Source organism: Bubalus kerabau, chromosome 4, assembly GCF_029407905.1.
Source record: "Bubalus kerabau isolate K-KA32 ecotype Philippines breed swamp buffalo chromosome 4, PCC_UOA_SB_1v2, whole genome shotgun sequence".
NCBI classification, from domain to species: Eukaryota; Metazoa; Chordata; class Mammalia; order Artiodactyla; family Bovidae; genus Bubalus; species Bubalus kerabau.
The window spans coordinates 82,714,971-82,730,242 of NC_073627.1; the positions used below are offsets into that span (position 1 = coordinate 82,714,971).

The window sequence follows — 15,272 nt, forward strand, 5'->3', positions numbered from 1 at the left end:
AGTGGTCCTCTATTTATGCCCCTCCCATGATTAAAGCACTGTAATAGCTCCCCATTGACTGTTTTCTCTTGCCTTGCATCACATTCCTTTCTGCCTCTTTTCTGCCATACTGACCTGCTTCAGTGTCTTGAGTGTGGCATGCTGTTTTCTACCTCAAGAGTTTGGTACATGTTGTTCTCCTTTGGAATATTTGTACCTTTTGCATTGCTATTTAGACCACTAATTGTTGTTTGGCTTTTCCCCTCCTTTTTCTTCTTTATTTAATTTTCCTATATGTATTTCCTAAATAGTATTTCTTTGGACGAGGGGTATCTCCTCACCGCCTCCCTTCCTGACCTTCAACATGGGATAGCGTCTCTAGGCGCTCTTGCGCCTACGCAGCCACCGCTCCTTGGACGTGGGGTTGCTCCTCCAGGCCACCGCCCCTGGCCTCGGGCATGGGGTTAGTCCTCCCGGCCGCGGCCCCTGGCCTCAGGCGTGGGGGCGTTGGGTAGCTCCTCCCAGCCACTGCAAAAAGCAAAATGGCTGTCTGGGGAGGCCTTATAAATAGCTGTGGAAAGAAGAGAAGCGAAAAGCAAAGGAGAAAAGGAAGGATATAAGCATCTGAATGCAGAATTCCAAAGAATGGCAAGAAGAGATAAGAAAGTCTTTCTCAGCGATCAGTGCAAAGAAATAGAGGAAAACAACAGAATGGGAAAGACTAGAGATCTCTTCAAGAAAATTAGAGATACCAAGAGAACATTTCATGCAAAGATGGGCTTGATAAAGGACAGAAATGGTATGGACCTAACAGAAGCAGAAGATATTAAGAAGAGGTGGCAAGAATACACGGAAGAACTGTACAAAAAAGATCTTCACGACCCAGATAATCACCATGGTGTGATCACTGACCTAGAGCCAGACATCCTGGAATGTGAAGTCAAGTGGGCCTTAGAAAGCATCACTACGAACAAAGCTAGTGGAGGTGATGAAATTCCACTTGAGCTATTTCAAATCCTGAAAGATGATGCTGTGAAAGTGCTGCACTCAATATGCCAGCAAATTTGGAAAACTCAGCAGTGGCCACAGGACTGGAAAAGGTCAGTTTTCATTCCAGTCCCAAAGAAAGGCAATGCCAAAGAACGCTCAAACTACCGCAGTTGCACTCATCTCACACGCTAGTTAAGTAATGCTCAAAATTTTCCAAGCCAGGCTTCAGCAATAGGTGAACCGTGATCTTCCTGATGTTCAAGCTGGTTTTAGAAAAGGCAGAGAACCAGAGATCAAATTGCCAACATCCACTGGATCATGGAAAAAGCAAGAGAGTTCCAGAAAAACATCTATTTCTGCTTTATTGACTATGCCAAAGCCTTTGACTGTGTGGATCACAATGAACTGTGGAAAATTCTGAAAGAGATGGGAATACCAGACCACCTGACCTGCCTCTTCAGAAATCTGTATGCAGGTCGGGAAACAACAGTTAGAACTGGACATGGAACAACAGACTGGTTCCAAATAGGAAAAGGAATACGTCAAGGTTGTATATTGTCACCCTGCTTATTTAACATATATACAGAGTACCTCATGAGAAACGCTGGACTGGAAGAAACACAAGCTGGAATCAAGATTGCTGGGAGAAATATCAATAACCTCAGATATGCAGAAGACACCACCCTTATGGCAGAAAGTGAAGAGGAACTCAAAAGCCTCTTGATGAAAGTGAAAGTGGAGAGTGAAAAAGTTGGCTTAAAGCTCAACATTCAGAAAACGAAGATCATGGCATCCGGTCCCATCACTTCATGGGAAATAGATGGGGAAACAGTGGAAACAGTGTCAGACTTTATTTTGGGGGGCTCCAAAATCACTGCAGATGGTGACTGCAGCCATGAAATTAAAAGACGCTTACTCCTTGGAAGAAAAGTTATGACCAACCTAGATAGCATATTCAAAAACAGAGACATTACCTTGCCAACAAAGGTCCGTCTAGTCAAGGCTATGGTTTTTCCTGTGGTCATGTATGGATGTGAGAGTTGGACTGTGAAGAAGGCTGAGTGCCAAAGAATTGCTGCTTTTGAACTGTGGTGTTGGAGAAGACTCTTGAGAGTCCCTTGGACTGCAAGGAGATCCAACCAGTCCATTCTGAAGGAGATCAGCTCTGGGATTTCTTTGGAGGGAATGATGCTGAAGCTGAAACTCCAGTACTTTGGCCACCTCATGCGAAGAGCTGACTCATTGGAAAAGACTCTGATGCTGGGAGGGATTGGGGGCAGGAGGAGAAGGGGATGACAGAGGATGAGATGGCTGGATGGCATCACTGACTTGATGGACATGAGTTTGGGTGAACTCCGGGAGTCGGTGATGGACAGGGAGGCTTGGCATGCTGCGATTCATGGGGTCGCAAAGAGTCGGACATGACTGAGCGACTGAACTGAACTGAACTGAAATAGTATTTCCTAAATGACCTTAGTGAAACTTTCTGGGCATGCATATATGCCTCTTGCTAGATTCTCTACTCTGTCATAAGTTCTTAATGCATCCTGTACTTTTCCTCCAGAGAACTTTTCATTGTACTTAATTGTTTGGATGATATTTGATTTGCAATTTCCTTACCACATCTAGCGGAGAAGGCAATGGCACCCCACTCCAGTACTCTTGCCTGGAAAATCCCATGGACAGAGGATTCTGGTGGGCTGCAGTCCATGGGGTTGCTAAGAGTTGGACACGACTGAGCGACTTCACTTTCACTTTTCACTTTCATGCATTGGAGAAGGAAATGGCAACCCACTCCAGTGTTCTTGCCTGGAGAATCCCAGGGACGGGGAGCCTGGTAGGCTGACATCTTTGGTGTCACACAGAGTCGGACCCGACTGAAGTGACTTAGCAGCAGCAGCAGCAGCAACCACATTGACACTCTTAACATTCAGGAGTACAGACAGTGTCTTTGATCATGTCAGTAAATATTTTATCTTTGGAAGCAGTTAGAAATAATTTTATGCATTTAACTCATTCTTCATTTATCTACCTTCCCCCTTTCTACTTCTAATATACTCAGAAGATCAAAATGTTTTATTCACATTTTTGCACAATATCTTAATTTTGCATCAGAACAAAAACGTTGTATAAATTAAGATTTGAAATGAAAGTAAGACATAAATTAGATTTAAATTATATTTTAGTTGAATTAGCTTCATTTAACTTTATTTACTGAGTTTTCATCTGGTGGCTATGTTTTGTTCATCATCAGATACAGAGTTAGTGTTACTATAATGGATATTTAAGAAGTAAATACATATTCCCTTCAGGAACTTACATCTTGGGAGGGATTTATGAAAATGATTGGAGAAAATGACAGTGCCTACTACATCATTTGGAACGAGAAGAGAGAGATCAGTATGCCTAGAGAAGGAGGAACTGGAAAGTTTCATAATTGTTCTGTATTCTTTGATCTTTTAAAAACTTTTAATTTAGATTGAATCTTAAAAATATGAGAGAAGTAGAAAATATGAAATGGAAAGGCTTTGTTTTTCATTTAAGCTCCCTTTCCCAAAACTATAATTTATTATATGAACAAATATATGTAGTATATAAAATCTTAGAGATTTGTTTTCTTTCTTTTTTTTTATTCCTGAAGTTGGTTGTTATTTTATTGCATGCACTGAATAGTTATATATCATAATTTTGATGACAAAAATCAGAAAAATCTTGCTTTTGGCCACTCTGACTGATTTTCACCTTCTATTCTGTAAACAGGAAACAGTGCCTACCAGTCAGCTGCATCTAAGACAGTGAATATTTATTTTCCTAAAAAAGAGGCTGTCACTTTTGACCAAGCAAACCCTACACAAATATTAGGTAAGTTTATTTTTTAAATTTATTTATTTTTAATTGGAAGATAACTGCTTTACAATGTTGTGTTGGTTTCTGCCATACATCCACATGAATCAGCCATAGGAATACATATGACCCTCCCCCTTGAACCTCCTTCCCACCTTCCTCCCCATCCCACCCCTCTAGGTTGTCACAGAGACCCAGGTTTGAGCTCACTGCATCATACAGCAAATTCCCACCAGCCATCTATTTTCTGTATCATAATGTGTACGTTTCAATGCTACTCTCTCTATTCATCCTACCCTCTTCTTCCCCCACTGTGTCTCCATTGCTGCCCTGCAAGTAGGTTCATTAGTACAATCTTTCTAGATTCCATATATATGCGTTAATATACCCTGATAGCTCAGTTGGCAAAGAATCTGCCTGCAATGCAGGAGACCCCAGTTCAATTCCTGGGTCAGAAAGATCCTTTGGGGAAGGAAGGGATAGGCTACCCACTCCAGAAATCTTGGGCTTCCCTTGTGACTCAGCTGGTAAAGAATTTGCCTGCAATGAGGGAGACCTGGGTTCAATCGGGTTGCGAAGATCGCCTGGAGAAGGGAAAGGCTACCCACTCCAGTATTCTGGCCTGAAAAATTCCATGGGCTGTATAGTCCATGGGGTTGCAAAGAGTCAGACAGGACTGAGTGACTTTCACTTTCACCCAACATTTAGGTAAGTATGTTTTAATTAAATACTTTTCTCACATATCCACAGAGTCTGAGATGCTGTCTCAAGGCTGTTTCTCTCCTAAGCATATGCTGGGAACCAGGTGCTTACATGATAGAGATTTGTAGTTTGGTATTACACAACTGAGTCAACGAAAAATATACAACCTGATAATGGACATCAATACTTTATAAGAAACCTTACACAAATCTAAGTAAATACTTTTTGATGACTTTACTGAGAAAAAATATTAAAGGGGAAAATATCAATCCTATCCCCTAAATTCTTACTGTTTTCAGAAAAAAAATAATGAAAACGAATCAGCAAAGCATTTAAAAAGCAAAGATCTTGTCTGTAAATCTGAAACTGCTCAGTTGGTTTTGATTACTTTTTCTGTTAATTTATTTTCCTCCAAACACAATGACTAGGTTTTTCTTTTTCTTTGCTTTTGACTAAGAATATTATTAACTCCGTTTGCCACAAATATTATGGTGAAAGTCTATTGAGATAACATACATATCTGAATATATGACAGTGGTGTTACTGTTTTGGGGGCTTTTGTTTTGCTTTGTTTTATTTTTTGTCATTTCTCATAACATCTTTATAAAAATCATAGGTCTTAATTGCTTTTTTTTTTTTAACACTAAAGAAGTGTATACACACTTTTAGGCAACTTGTCATTTTTAAACTCTTGTAGAGATCTAAAAGACCTCTTACTTTTTGCATTCCCTAAATAAGATTTGTTTTAATACTCTGTTAAACAGCTTTTAATGCCAAAGAATAATGAAACAGATCCAAGTTTCCAGTTACAAATGGTAAAAATTTTGAAATTTTAACTTCTTTATTCTTTGAGATAAAGATTTTTGATGAAATAATGTTAGATGACTCAAAGTAACATTAATGATGACAAGGATGCTGATATTGAAGTTGCATGTGAAGAGTTTTAAAGACATTGTTTCATGAAATGTGAATATGGTGGGAAAGGCAATATTTCCATTAAACGTGTTTAAATAATTTGATGTCAAATGTACAGATGGAGCTAAGTCAGTGAATTAAATATAAATACACATTTAGCTTTTTGACTGGGCTTCCCAGGTGGTGCTAGTGGTAAAGAACTCGCCTGCCAGTGCAGGAGATGCAGGAGACACGGGTTCAATTCCTGGGTTGGGAACATCTCTGGAGGAGGGCATGGCAATCCACTCCAGTATTCTTGCCTGGAGAATCCCATGGACAGAGGAGTCTGGCAGGCTACTATCTGTAGTGTCGCAAAGAGTCAGACACAACTAAAGCAACTTAGCATGCATGCACGCAGCCTTTTGACTGTATCATAGGCGTCATAGAAGTTGATGTAAGTTGGCTAAAAGTTATACATTTTCTCAGTGAGAAAGTAGGGGATTGACTTATATGTGCTATCTAATACTGCTTTGAAAAGCATTTAAAATGATAACAAATATAGTATACTTAAAAACTTACTCAAAACAAAAAGCTTAGAAGATCTTAGAGGATAACAAATTATCACAGTAACCTTTCTTTTTCTGTACTGTACTTAGCTTAAAAATACTCACAGGCCTTATTTTATGGTCTTTGATAATTGCTGTGAAAAATCTTATCTCCCCATGGTGTGTGGTGGCATATTCTTATTGAAAACTTGGGCATTTATGTATTCTATGTGGCTAATTACAGTTAGAGAATACTGATGGTTTGGATTTGATTCTAGGTAAACTAAAGGAACTTAATGGAACTGCATCTGAAGAAAAGAAGTTAACTGAGGATGACTTGGTACTTCTTGAAAAGATACTGTCTCTAATATGTAATAATTCTTCAGAAAAACCCACAGCCCAGCAACTTCAGATTTTATGGAAAGCTGTTAACTGGCCTGAAGGTACAAAAATTACTTTTAAAAATGTAACCAGGAAGCAGAGAGTGTATCTTTTTATTCCTATCCACACTACTGGTGTTTTTAGATTAAATAAAAGTTAGGTGGTAGTTGAAATTTGCATTGAGAAAAACTTCACAGGATTCACTGTACCACTCTAGTCCATAATGTGAAGGTAGTGTGATGATCCCCATACATGGACCATTTTGTACACTCTTGCAGAGCATTTGTGAATCCCTTGCGAGTCATCCATGAAACTTTTTGTGACCTGTTAACCATAGGCTACAAACATTTGCTCCAAGTATTTTTTCTCTTATTTAATTTACTTAATTCAATCATGAAAAAACAATAGGAAAGAGGGTACTTTTATTCCATAAGTACCCTCTTTCCTATTGTTTTTTCATGATTGATTTATTGGAGGAAAAAAATCATTTTTCTTGCAGAATGCCCCATGTTTTGAATTTGACTGATCACTTAATGTGTCCATCTGTCTCTTGTTTTTCATGTTAGACATAATTAGATTCTGGTTCAGTAGTTTTTTTCAGGTGAATGTCCTTTATAAATGATGTTGCCTACTACCTTTATATCACAGGGCCCATAATTTCTGCTCTCCTCACTTTCAGTAATAATAAGATTATTTGGAGCATTCGTTCTTGTTCAGTTGCTCAGTTGTGTCCTACTCTGCAACCCCATCGACTGCAGCAGGCTAGGTTTCCCTGTCCTTCACCAGGTCTCCCAGAGTTTGCTCAAACTCAGGTCCATTGAGTCAGTGGTGCCATTCGGCCATCTCATCCTCTGTCTTCCCCTTCTCCTGCCTTCAGTATTTCCCAGCATCAGGGTCTTCTCCAGTGAGTCAGCTCTTCACATCAGGTGGCCAAAGTTTTGGAGCTTCAACTTCAGCATCAGCACCTTCCAGTGGTGGCTCAGCTGATAAAAGAATCCGCCTGCAATGTGGGAGACCTGGGTTCGATCCATGGGTTGGGAAGATCCCCTGGAGAAGGGAGTGAAGAGAATACTGCAGTACTCTGGCCTGGAAAATTCCATAGACTGTATAGTCCATGAGGTCTCAAAGAGTCAGACACAACTGAGTGACTTTCAGTTTCCTTTAGGATTGACTGATTTGATCTTACCGTCCAAAGGACTCTCTAAAGTCTTCTCCAACACCATAGTTTTAAAGCATCAATTCTTCAACGCTCAGTATGCTCTCAACAGTATGAAAAGAGCATTCATTCACTTGGTATCTATCCAGTCCCTTAACTGTATATCTCTCCACCAACATATATAAGCATCCTATTAGCATTTGTCAACTAGAATTCTCTTAAAAAGAACTTTCCTTCCTCAATTCTTTGGTCTTGTTTTAGGATTGTTTTAAAAGCGAGTTCCCAATCCTATTTTTTTCCACAAGGATTTATTGAATATTCATTGTATGTCAAGCTATCTTAATAACCCAGGAGAGTTACTATATTTTAAAACAGATGTGATCTTACAGCAATAATTACAGCCTCTATAAATATGAAAAATCAGTTAACACAAAATTTAGAAATTACGCAATTTGTAAAGCAGGCATATGATTTTTAACATGTTTAATTTTTTAAAAATAAATTTTTCTTTTTCACAGATATTGTCTTTCCTGCCCTTGACATTCTTCGGCTGTCAATTAAACATCCCAGTGTGAATGAGAACTTCTGCAACGAAAAAGAAGGGACTCGGTTCAGCAGCCATCTCGTCAGTCTTCTGAACCCCAGAGGAAGGCCAGCAAACCAGCTGCTTGCTCTGAGGACTTTTTGCAATTGTTTTGTTGGCCAGGCAGGACAAAAGCTCATGATGTCCCAGAGGGAATCACTGTTGTCCCATGCAATAGAACTGAAATCAGGGAGCAATAAGAACATTCACATTGCTCTGGCCACGTTGACCCTGAACTATTCTGTGTGTTTTCATAAAGACCATAACATTGAAGGGAAAGCTCAGTGCTTGTCAGTAATTAGCACAGTCTTAGAAGTTGTACAAGACCTCGAAGCCACTTTTAGACTTCTTGTGGCTCTTGGGACACTTATCAGTGATGATTCCAATGCTGTACAATTAGCCAAGTCTTTAGGTGTTGATTCTCAAATAAAAAAGTATGCCTCAGTATCAGAGCCAGCTAAAGTAAGTGAATGCTGTAGACTTATCCTAAATTTACTGTAACAGTGGGTTAGGGGACTGAGATTTTAAATTGAGTGTTTTTTTCTTTCACATTTCACATGACTGATTACAGATGATGAAACAAATGCTGTGGATTAAGTAAAATTTCAGATCCTGTAAAGTGGGGTAGTGGGGAGAAGGGAAATAAAATTTTTGCACTGATGAACTGTGAAATTTTCCTGTGTAATGCGGGCAGGTTTTTAAGAGCTTTAGAGATAAATTAAGAATGAGCTATGACCACCAACAACACAACTACAGTGGCAGAATTCCCTTACATTAGCCACCTAGAAGAAAAGGGCTTTTATTGATGTAATCTGCTTTTGCTATTATACTTGTATACACCAGATTGTTATTTGTTGGTGGTTGTCTTTTATTTAATTTCCACTCTACTCATTTTCATTGCTTGATTCAACAGCACTGAATGATTTCAAAGTCTTGTTTTAGGACAAATGCTTTAGAATTAAAATTAAGTTTGTTACAAATCATTCCATATATTGAGATGTAAAATAATTTCTTCATTTAAGTCCTTTGTAAATAGAAAGTTTGTTTAATGGCTTATTTTTAGATGAAGTGAGAGCAAGTTACTAATTTGTTAGATATTTGAAAGCAAATTTGTTAGGTATCAGTTCAGTCATATGAAGCCCCAAATTGACTACAAGTTCATGATCCAGTTTCTTTTCCCCTTCACTATTTGGGATAACTTAATTATTCCAGTTTCAAAAATAATCTGATTGTTTATTTTTGATTATTTCTATATATCAGAGGGAGTTTGGAATGTGTTGAATATTATCAGACAGTTGTGTAAGCAAGAGTACATCAAACTGTTATTTGCAAGTTTAGAGACTGTCATGGGAAATTAGTATTTTTGAGCCCCTAAACATAGTCCCAGTACTGTGTTGGGACCAGTACTTCGGTATTTAATCCCCAAATCTCCTTAAGTGTAGGATGATGTTATCTCTGTTTTCAGAAGTAAAGATGGTGGGATGAATCATGATTGGAAAAAGGGAAAAGTACATACCGTTCTATACTTCCTAGAGAATGAGTGGGGAGAGGAGCATATCACAAGTTTGTCTGTGAACATCCTTGTAACTAACAGCAAGCAGGAACCAATCCGTTAATTACTAATTTATTGTTTAAGAGGACTTCAATTTCTTGAGAGAAGTTTGACTATTCCTAATCTAAAATAATGAGCTTTATTGTCAACATTTATGGTATATAGAACCATGAATTTCCTGGCTTAATGCCAAATTGTAGTCTAAGAAGAACAATTTTTCCTCAAATAAAGACAGAAACCATTTTGATTATTTAGATTAATTCAAGGAAAAACTTCTGGAATATCAGAATGGGTAAAATGTAAATTGAAGGGACATATATTTTGCTAAGTATTAAATTGCCATTTTCTGGTGTGTACCCAGAGTTTAAATATTGTTTGCTGGTTCCGTTAGTAACCCATGCTTTGCTTTTTGCTTAATTGGGATTGAAGGGGTTAAGTCCAGGTTAAATGACATTAAGAGTATACATTAAGAGTACAACCTGGGTCAGCCTGCTTCGTTTACAATCCAGTGCTTTGTTTTTAACATATCTTGTTTAGCATGCAATTTTAAGTACAGTTTATCTGCAATATTTTTAAATAATAGGCACCTTTGTATAATTGTAGGATGTAGAGTTTTGGTTAAGAATAGATTACTAAATTACTTTTTCCCATGATTCCCTTATTTTTTTCTAAACAGAAAAATACACATTCACACATCAAATAAAAATTGCCTATAATTCCACTACCTGGAGAAAACCATTCTTATTTAACATCTTGTGCCATATCAGTTGGTATGTAAACATGTTTTATTTTTTTAAAAAGGATTGTATGATACACATTGTTCAATAACCTGATTTTTTAACTTGACATTTAGTACACATATTTCCATCTTAATAAATATTATTTTATATCCATGTGCCCATTTCCTATTATCTAACATTGTTTCCAATTTCCAACTATTAAGCAATGCTATGACAGTACAAAGTTCCTGCAAATTCCTTAGGATACATTGTATACTTGGATACAGTGGTGGGTGGGTCAAGACAGCGCACATTTTTTAAACTTGGATAAATGTTGTCAAATCACTTCCAGTGATAAGTCTTATGGTTAATGTCCTTCATATTGCATTAGAAGTAGTTGCCTGCAAAAGATCTAAGTTATCTTTGCCTCTAGTTCATAACTATTACAGTCCCTCTAGCATTAGATTTTTTTTTTTTTAATTTCATTTATTTATTTAGCTGCACTAAATCTTAGTTGTAGCATGCAGGATATTCTCACATTACCTTTTTTAAAAGAACATGTTAGGAAATTCCCTAACATTTGGTCCAGTGGTTAGGACTCCATGCTCCCACTGCAGGGGGACTGGGTTTGATCTAGGGGAACTAAGATTCCACATGCTGCATGGTGCAGCCAAAAAAATAAATAGGTATGTTGTTATGACTTCATGACTAGCTGAATTTATAAACAAAATAAAAAAATTTTTATGTATCATGTAATCTTAAATGATTGAAGAGGCATAGCTAAAAACATTCTTCACAAAGATAATTCTGAAGAAAAGACTGGGTTGTAGCTTCCTTAACAGTTATCACTGTATTACGGTTATCTTGTGAAAAAATGATAAACTGTATAGAGGATTGTGACATAATCATTCTTCTTCTTAGAGGTTTTAAGATAGAAATTATCCGCCTGCACCTGAGAGTAGGAAATACCGTTCAATCATTTTCAAAATAATTTATAATTCTAATTTCTAATGCATTCTTCTATAGAAAACTATACACAGTATCTGTCTGGACGGCTACAACAAAAATACCATAGATGTGGTGACTTGTCACAGTTCTGGAGACTCGATGGTCCAAGATAAAGGTGCTGGCATACTTGGAGTTTGGCAAGACATCTTCCTGGCTCTTGGATGTTGTCTTCTTCCTGTGTCCTTGCATGGCTGAAGGAGGAGGGAGCTCTCTGAGACTCCTAATTCATGCATCCTCCACTTTCCAGATCAAATGACCTCCCCAAAGCGCCACCTCCAAATACCATCACATAGGGGATTGTTTCACATATCTTGAGGGGGTGCATTCAGTCTATAACACATAGTGTAGTTGTCATTATAAATACAGTTTTGAACACTTTCACATTTTTTCCACGTGTTTCAATTTTTTAATGAAAAGTTGAAGTACAGTGAACACTCATGGACTTGCCGACTGATTTTTGCAGTTAACGTTTTCCATATTTGCTTTTTCTCTTGATAATACTTTCTTTTGAAATTATTTTAAAAAATAAGTTACAAAGAACACTTATCAACAGAATACTTCATTATGCATCTTCTAAGAATAAAAACATTGCAAAGAATATTCTTATTAATACTACATTTAAAATTAATAATCTCATAATATCTAATATCTGGTACATATTCAAATTTCCTCATTGTCCTAAGGATGTTTTTTAAATTTTTGTTCTAAAGGCTCTAATCTATTAGTAAATAATCAAGGTTTATGTATTGTATTTAGTTATTTGGTTATATAGCCCTTTGGTCTCAGTCTACAACAGCATATCTCTTATTTTTTTTAAAGATTTATTTATTGTCTGTGGTAGGTCTTTGTTGCTGACACAGGCAAGCTGGGGCTACTTTCCAGTTGCAGTGTGAGGCCTTCTTGCAGAGCACAGGCTCCTAGATATGTGGGCTTCAGTAGTCGCAGCTCATGGGCTCATTAATTGTGGCTCATGGGCTTAGTTGCCTCACAGCATGTGGGATCTTCCAGGACCAGGGATCTAGCCAGTGTCCCTTGTTTTGCAAGGCAAATTGTTAACCACTGGACCACCAGGGAAGCCCTCCTTTTTTTTTCTTCCTCTTCTTTTTTATATAATTAACTTTAAAGTGTGTTGGCCAATCCAGAATGTGATGTACTCCTGTTTTATATTTGTAAAAAATGTTATTTAAAAAGAATATATTTATTTGACTGCACTGAGTCTTAGTTGTGGCTTGTGAGATCCTACCCGGGCCCCCTGCACTGGGAACTCAGAAGCTTAGCCACTGGACCACCAGGGAAGTCCCAATTTGTTTAAAAAAAAAAATCTTACAACCTTCTATTCCTTATTAATAAATTACTCCAGTACTGAGTGGCTTAAAATAACACACATTTGTTATCTCAAATTTTCTGTGAGTGAAGAATCCTGCCACAACTTAGCTAGTTCCTCTGCTGCTTTATTTCACATGAGACTTCAGTCAAGGAGCCCACCACGGCTGGGGTTTCATCTGAAGGCTGGACTGAGGAAAGATGTATGTTTTAAGCTCACTTGCACAGTGTTCAGTTCTTTTTAATTAAGGACTTCAATTCCTAGCTGGCTGTTGGCCAGAGGCTGCCATCAATTTTTTGCCTTGTGGACCTCCCTGACATGGCCAGTTCATGTTTGTTCTTTGCAATGCTGCTCAACTGGTTGTTGAGAGATTGCTAGCAGGGCCAACGAGAATCTTTATAATTTAAGCACAGACATGACATCCCCTCAACAACAAGATACTCTATTAGTTGGAAGTAAGTTACTCAAAGAAGAGTGGATTACACAAAGCTATGAATACCAGGGAAAGCTATCTCTGGGTGGCCCTCTTCGAATTTGCTTGCTACACCTGTTTCCTGTAGATGGAAAGCTAAATCCAAAGGCTTGGTTAGATTGAAATTACACTATTGTGGCAAGAATATTGAGAGGTAATGAGTACTTGCTTTTTGTTTGCGTGTGTGTGTGTGTTTTTTTTACTTGATAGCATCATGACTGAGTTTCCTTAATGATGTTTGCTTCCCTTAACTAAGGCAGGTTAGGAGAATAAAAATGGTACGGTTACCATTCTAGTTACCATGTCAACAAAAATGGGGGAATATTCTTTTTTTTTTAAGTTTTCCTGTTCTTAAATATTTTATTTTTCCCTTTGGAAAAACAAAATGGTTATCAGATTTTATTTGTTTAATGTTTAAGTTTAGGATGCTTGCTTTCCAGGAATACTAAGAAAGGCGTGATCTTGACTTTGAGGGCAATAAGTAAACCACTCTGGTGCATGTCACCGAGGAAACTAGCCTTCAGAATAAAGCAGGTAATGGAAGTTTTAGAGGAGAAAGTTTACAGCATCCTTCTGTAAAGTTGGCAGGCTGATATTGATCCTAGGCCTAAGATGAAGTCCTGGGACTTAAAACTTGCCCTTGGGTTTCCTGGACACATTATAATCAGTAATAATCAGATGGCAATGATATTTTCATTAGATATGCTCTGATAGAGATAATATATCATTCTACATTTAAGGCATGTGATATAGCAATGTTTACTCATTAGTTTGCAACTGAATTTAAAACCAACCGGTTGAGCAGTGTTGCAAAGAACAGACAAATTTAAGTAAACTGAACAGCATTCATCAAGCAATTACCTTATGCTAGTTCCTAAGATTATCTTTATTCCCATGGGGAAAGTACTGCTAGTAATCTTACTTTTACAGGTGAAGATATTGAAAAAGATCAAGTAAACCTTTATTTGACAAGTCAGTAGTAACAAAACATATTTAATAAATTGACAAAACTGGATATCAATATGAAGAAAAATCTCAATTTGGAGTAGCCACTTTGCTTGATCATAATAGCTACTGTGATGGTTGGTAACATGTAACATTGATATGTTATGTGGTGTGTAACATTGATACACAGATACAGGTTGATACTGAAAAAGGTGGGCTGAAACAAGCCCTCAAGCCACATTTCTTTCATTCTTGTGTCTTCAAAGGGACTAATAAATTCAAGAAATATTTGCTCACATCAACATCATTTAAATTTTCAGTAGTAAAAGCAACCAAGATGCAGTGTAATATAGCAAGAGTGCTGGCTTTGGAGTTAAAAATCCATATAGTTCAATGACTTTTCCACCACTTATTAATAAGTTAGGGCAAGTTGCTTAAACTAAGTCCCAGTTTACACATCTCTACGTTGAGATTTCATAGAATAGAATAATAAGGTATTTGTGTAAAAGCCTAGTAAAATATCTGCTATATATAATGTGTTTACCTAGCATTCCTTTCAAAGATAACCAAGCAAGCCTACTATCTTCCTAACAATTGAAAGTGACTGCTATATACAAAGAATATTCAAAGGGTAAAGAAAAATATTAGGTTTTATTGTTATAGGGAGAGAATGTGCCCACGTAGGTGGTGGTGGGGGGTGGGGGGTGTTGTCCTGATGATATTTTCATAAAAGCAGTTGGTTGGAACTCTAAACACAAGTATCCTTACACTTCTTTATAATACTACAGAACCTCACCATGAAATACAGAGGTATATCTGTTAGAATATAAAAATAAGTGGCAGTGCAGTGGTTGAGACTCTGTGCTTCCCCTGCAGGGGACACAGGTTGAGTGGTTGGAGAGCTAAGATTCTGCATTCCACACAGCATGGCCAAAAATATTTTTTTAACCCCCACAACTATCCATTCTACAGCTGTGGCACTGAATAGTGACTCATTTGCCATCAAATCAGCTTTGAAGTCTCTTCTAATAACTATCAGAAAAATATTGTGATTGACTCAACATTTCGTTCGGCTTTTTCTGCAACATCTTATGGAAAAACACAAACTAACTTTTTTGTCAACCTCACACAAGGAAAGGGGATGTCTAGAAAGAAGGTGAGATGGGTGGATGCCATCA

The 15,272-nt window shown here is 37.5% G+C and overlaps 1 protein-coding gene across 1 annotated transcript in view; it reads left to right on the plus strand.

Annotated features, from left to right (window-relative positions):
- The window catches only part of PLAA (phospholipase A2 activating protein), a 40,212-nt gene extending 31,478 nt beyond the window's left edge, over positions 1 to 8,734 (plus strand). The window contains exons 12-14 of the mRNA XM_055577858.1: positions 3,730 to 3,831; positions 6,233 to 6,397; positions 8,010 to 8,734. Of these exons, the coding sequence (XP_055433833.1) occupies positions 3,730 to 3,831; positions 6,233 to 6,397; positions 8,010 to 8,575 (833 nt within the window). The 3' untranslated portion in view covers positions 8,576 to 8,734. The remainder of the gene's footprint in view (positions 1 to 3,729; positions 3,832 to 6,232; positions 6,398 to 8,009) is intronic.
- The last annotated feature ends 6,538 nt before the right edge of the window (positions 8,735 to 15,272 follow it).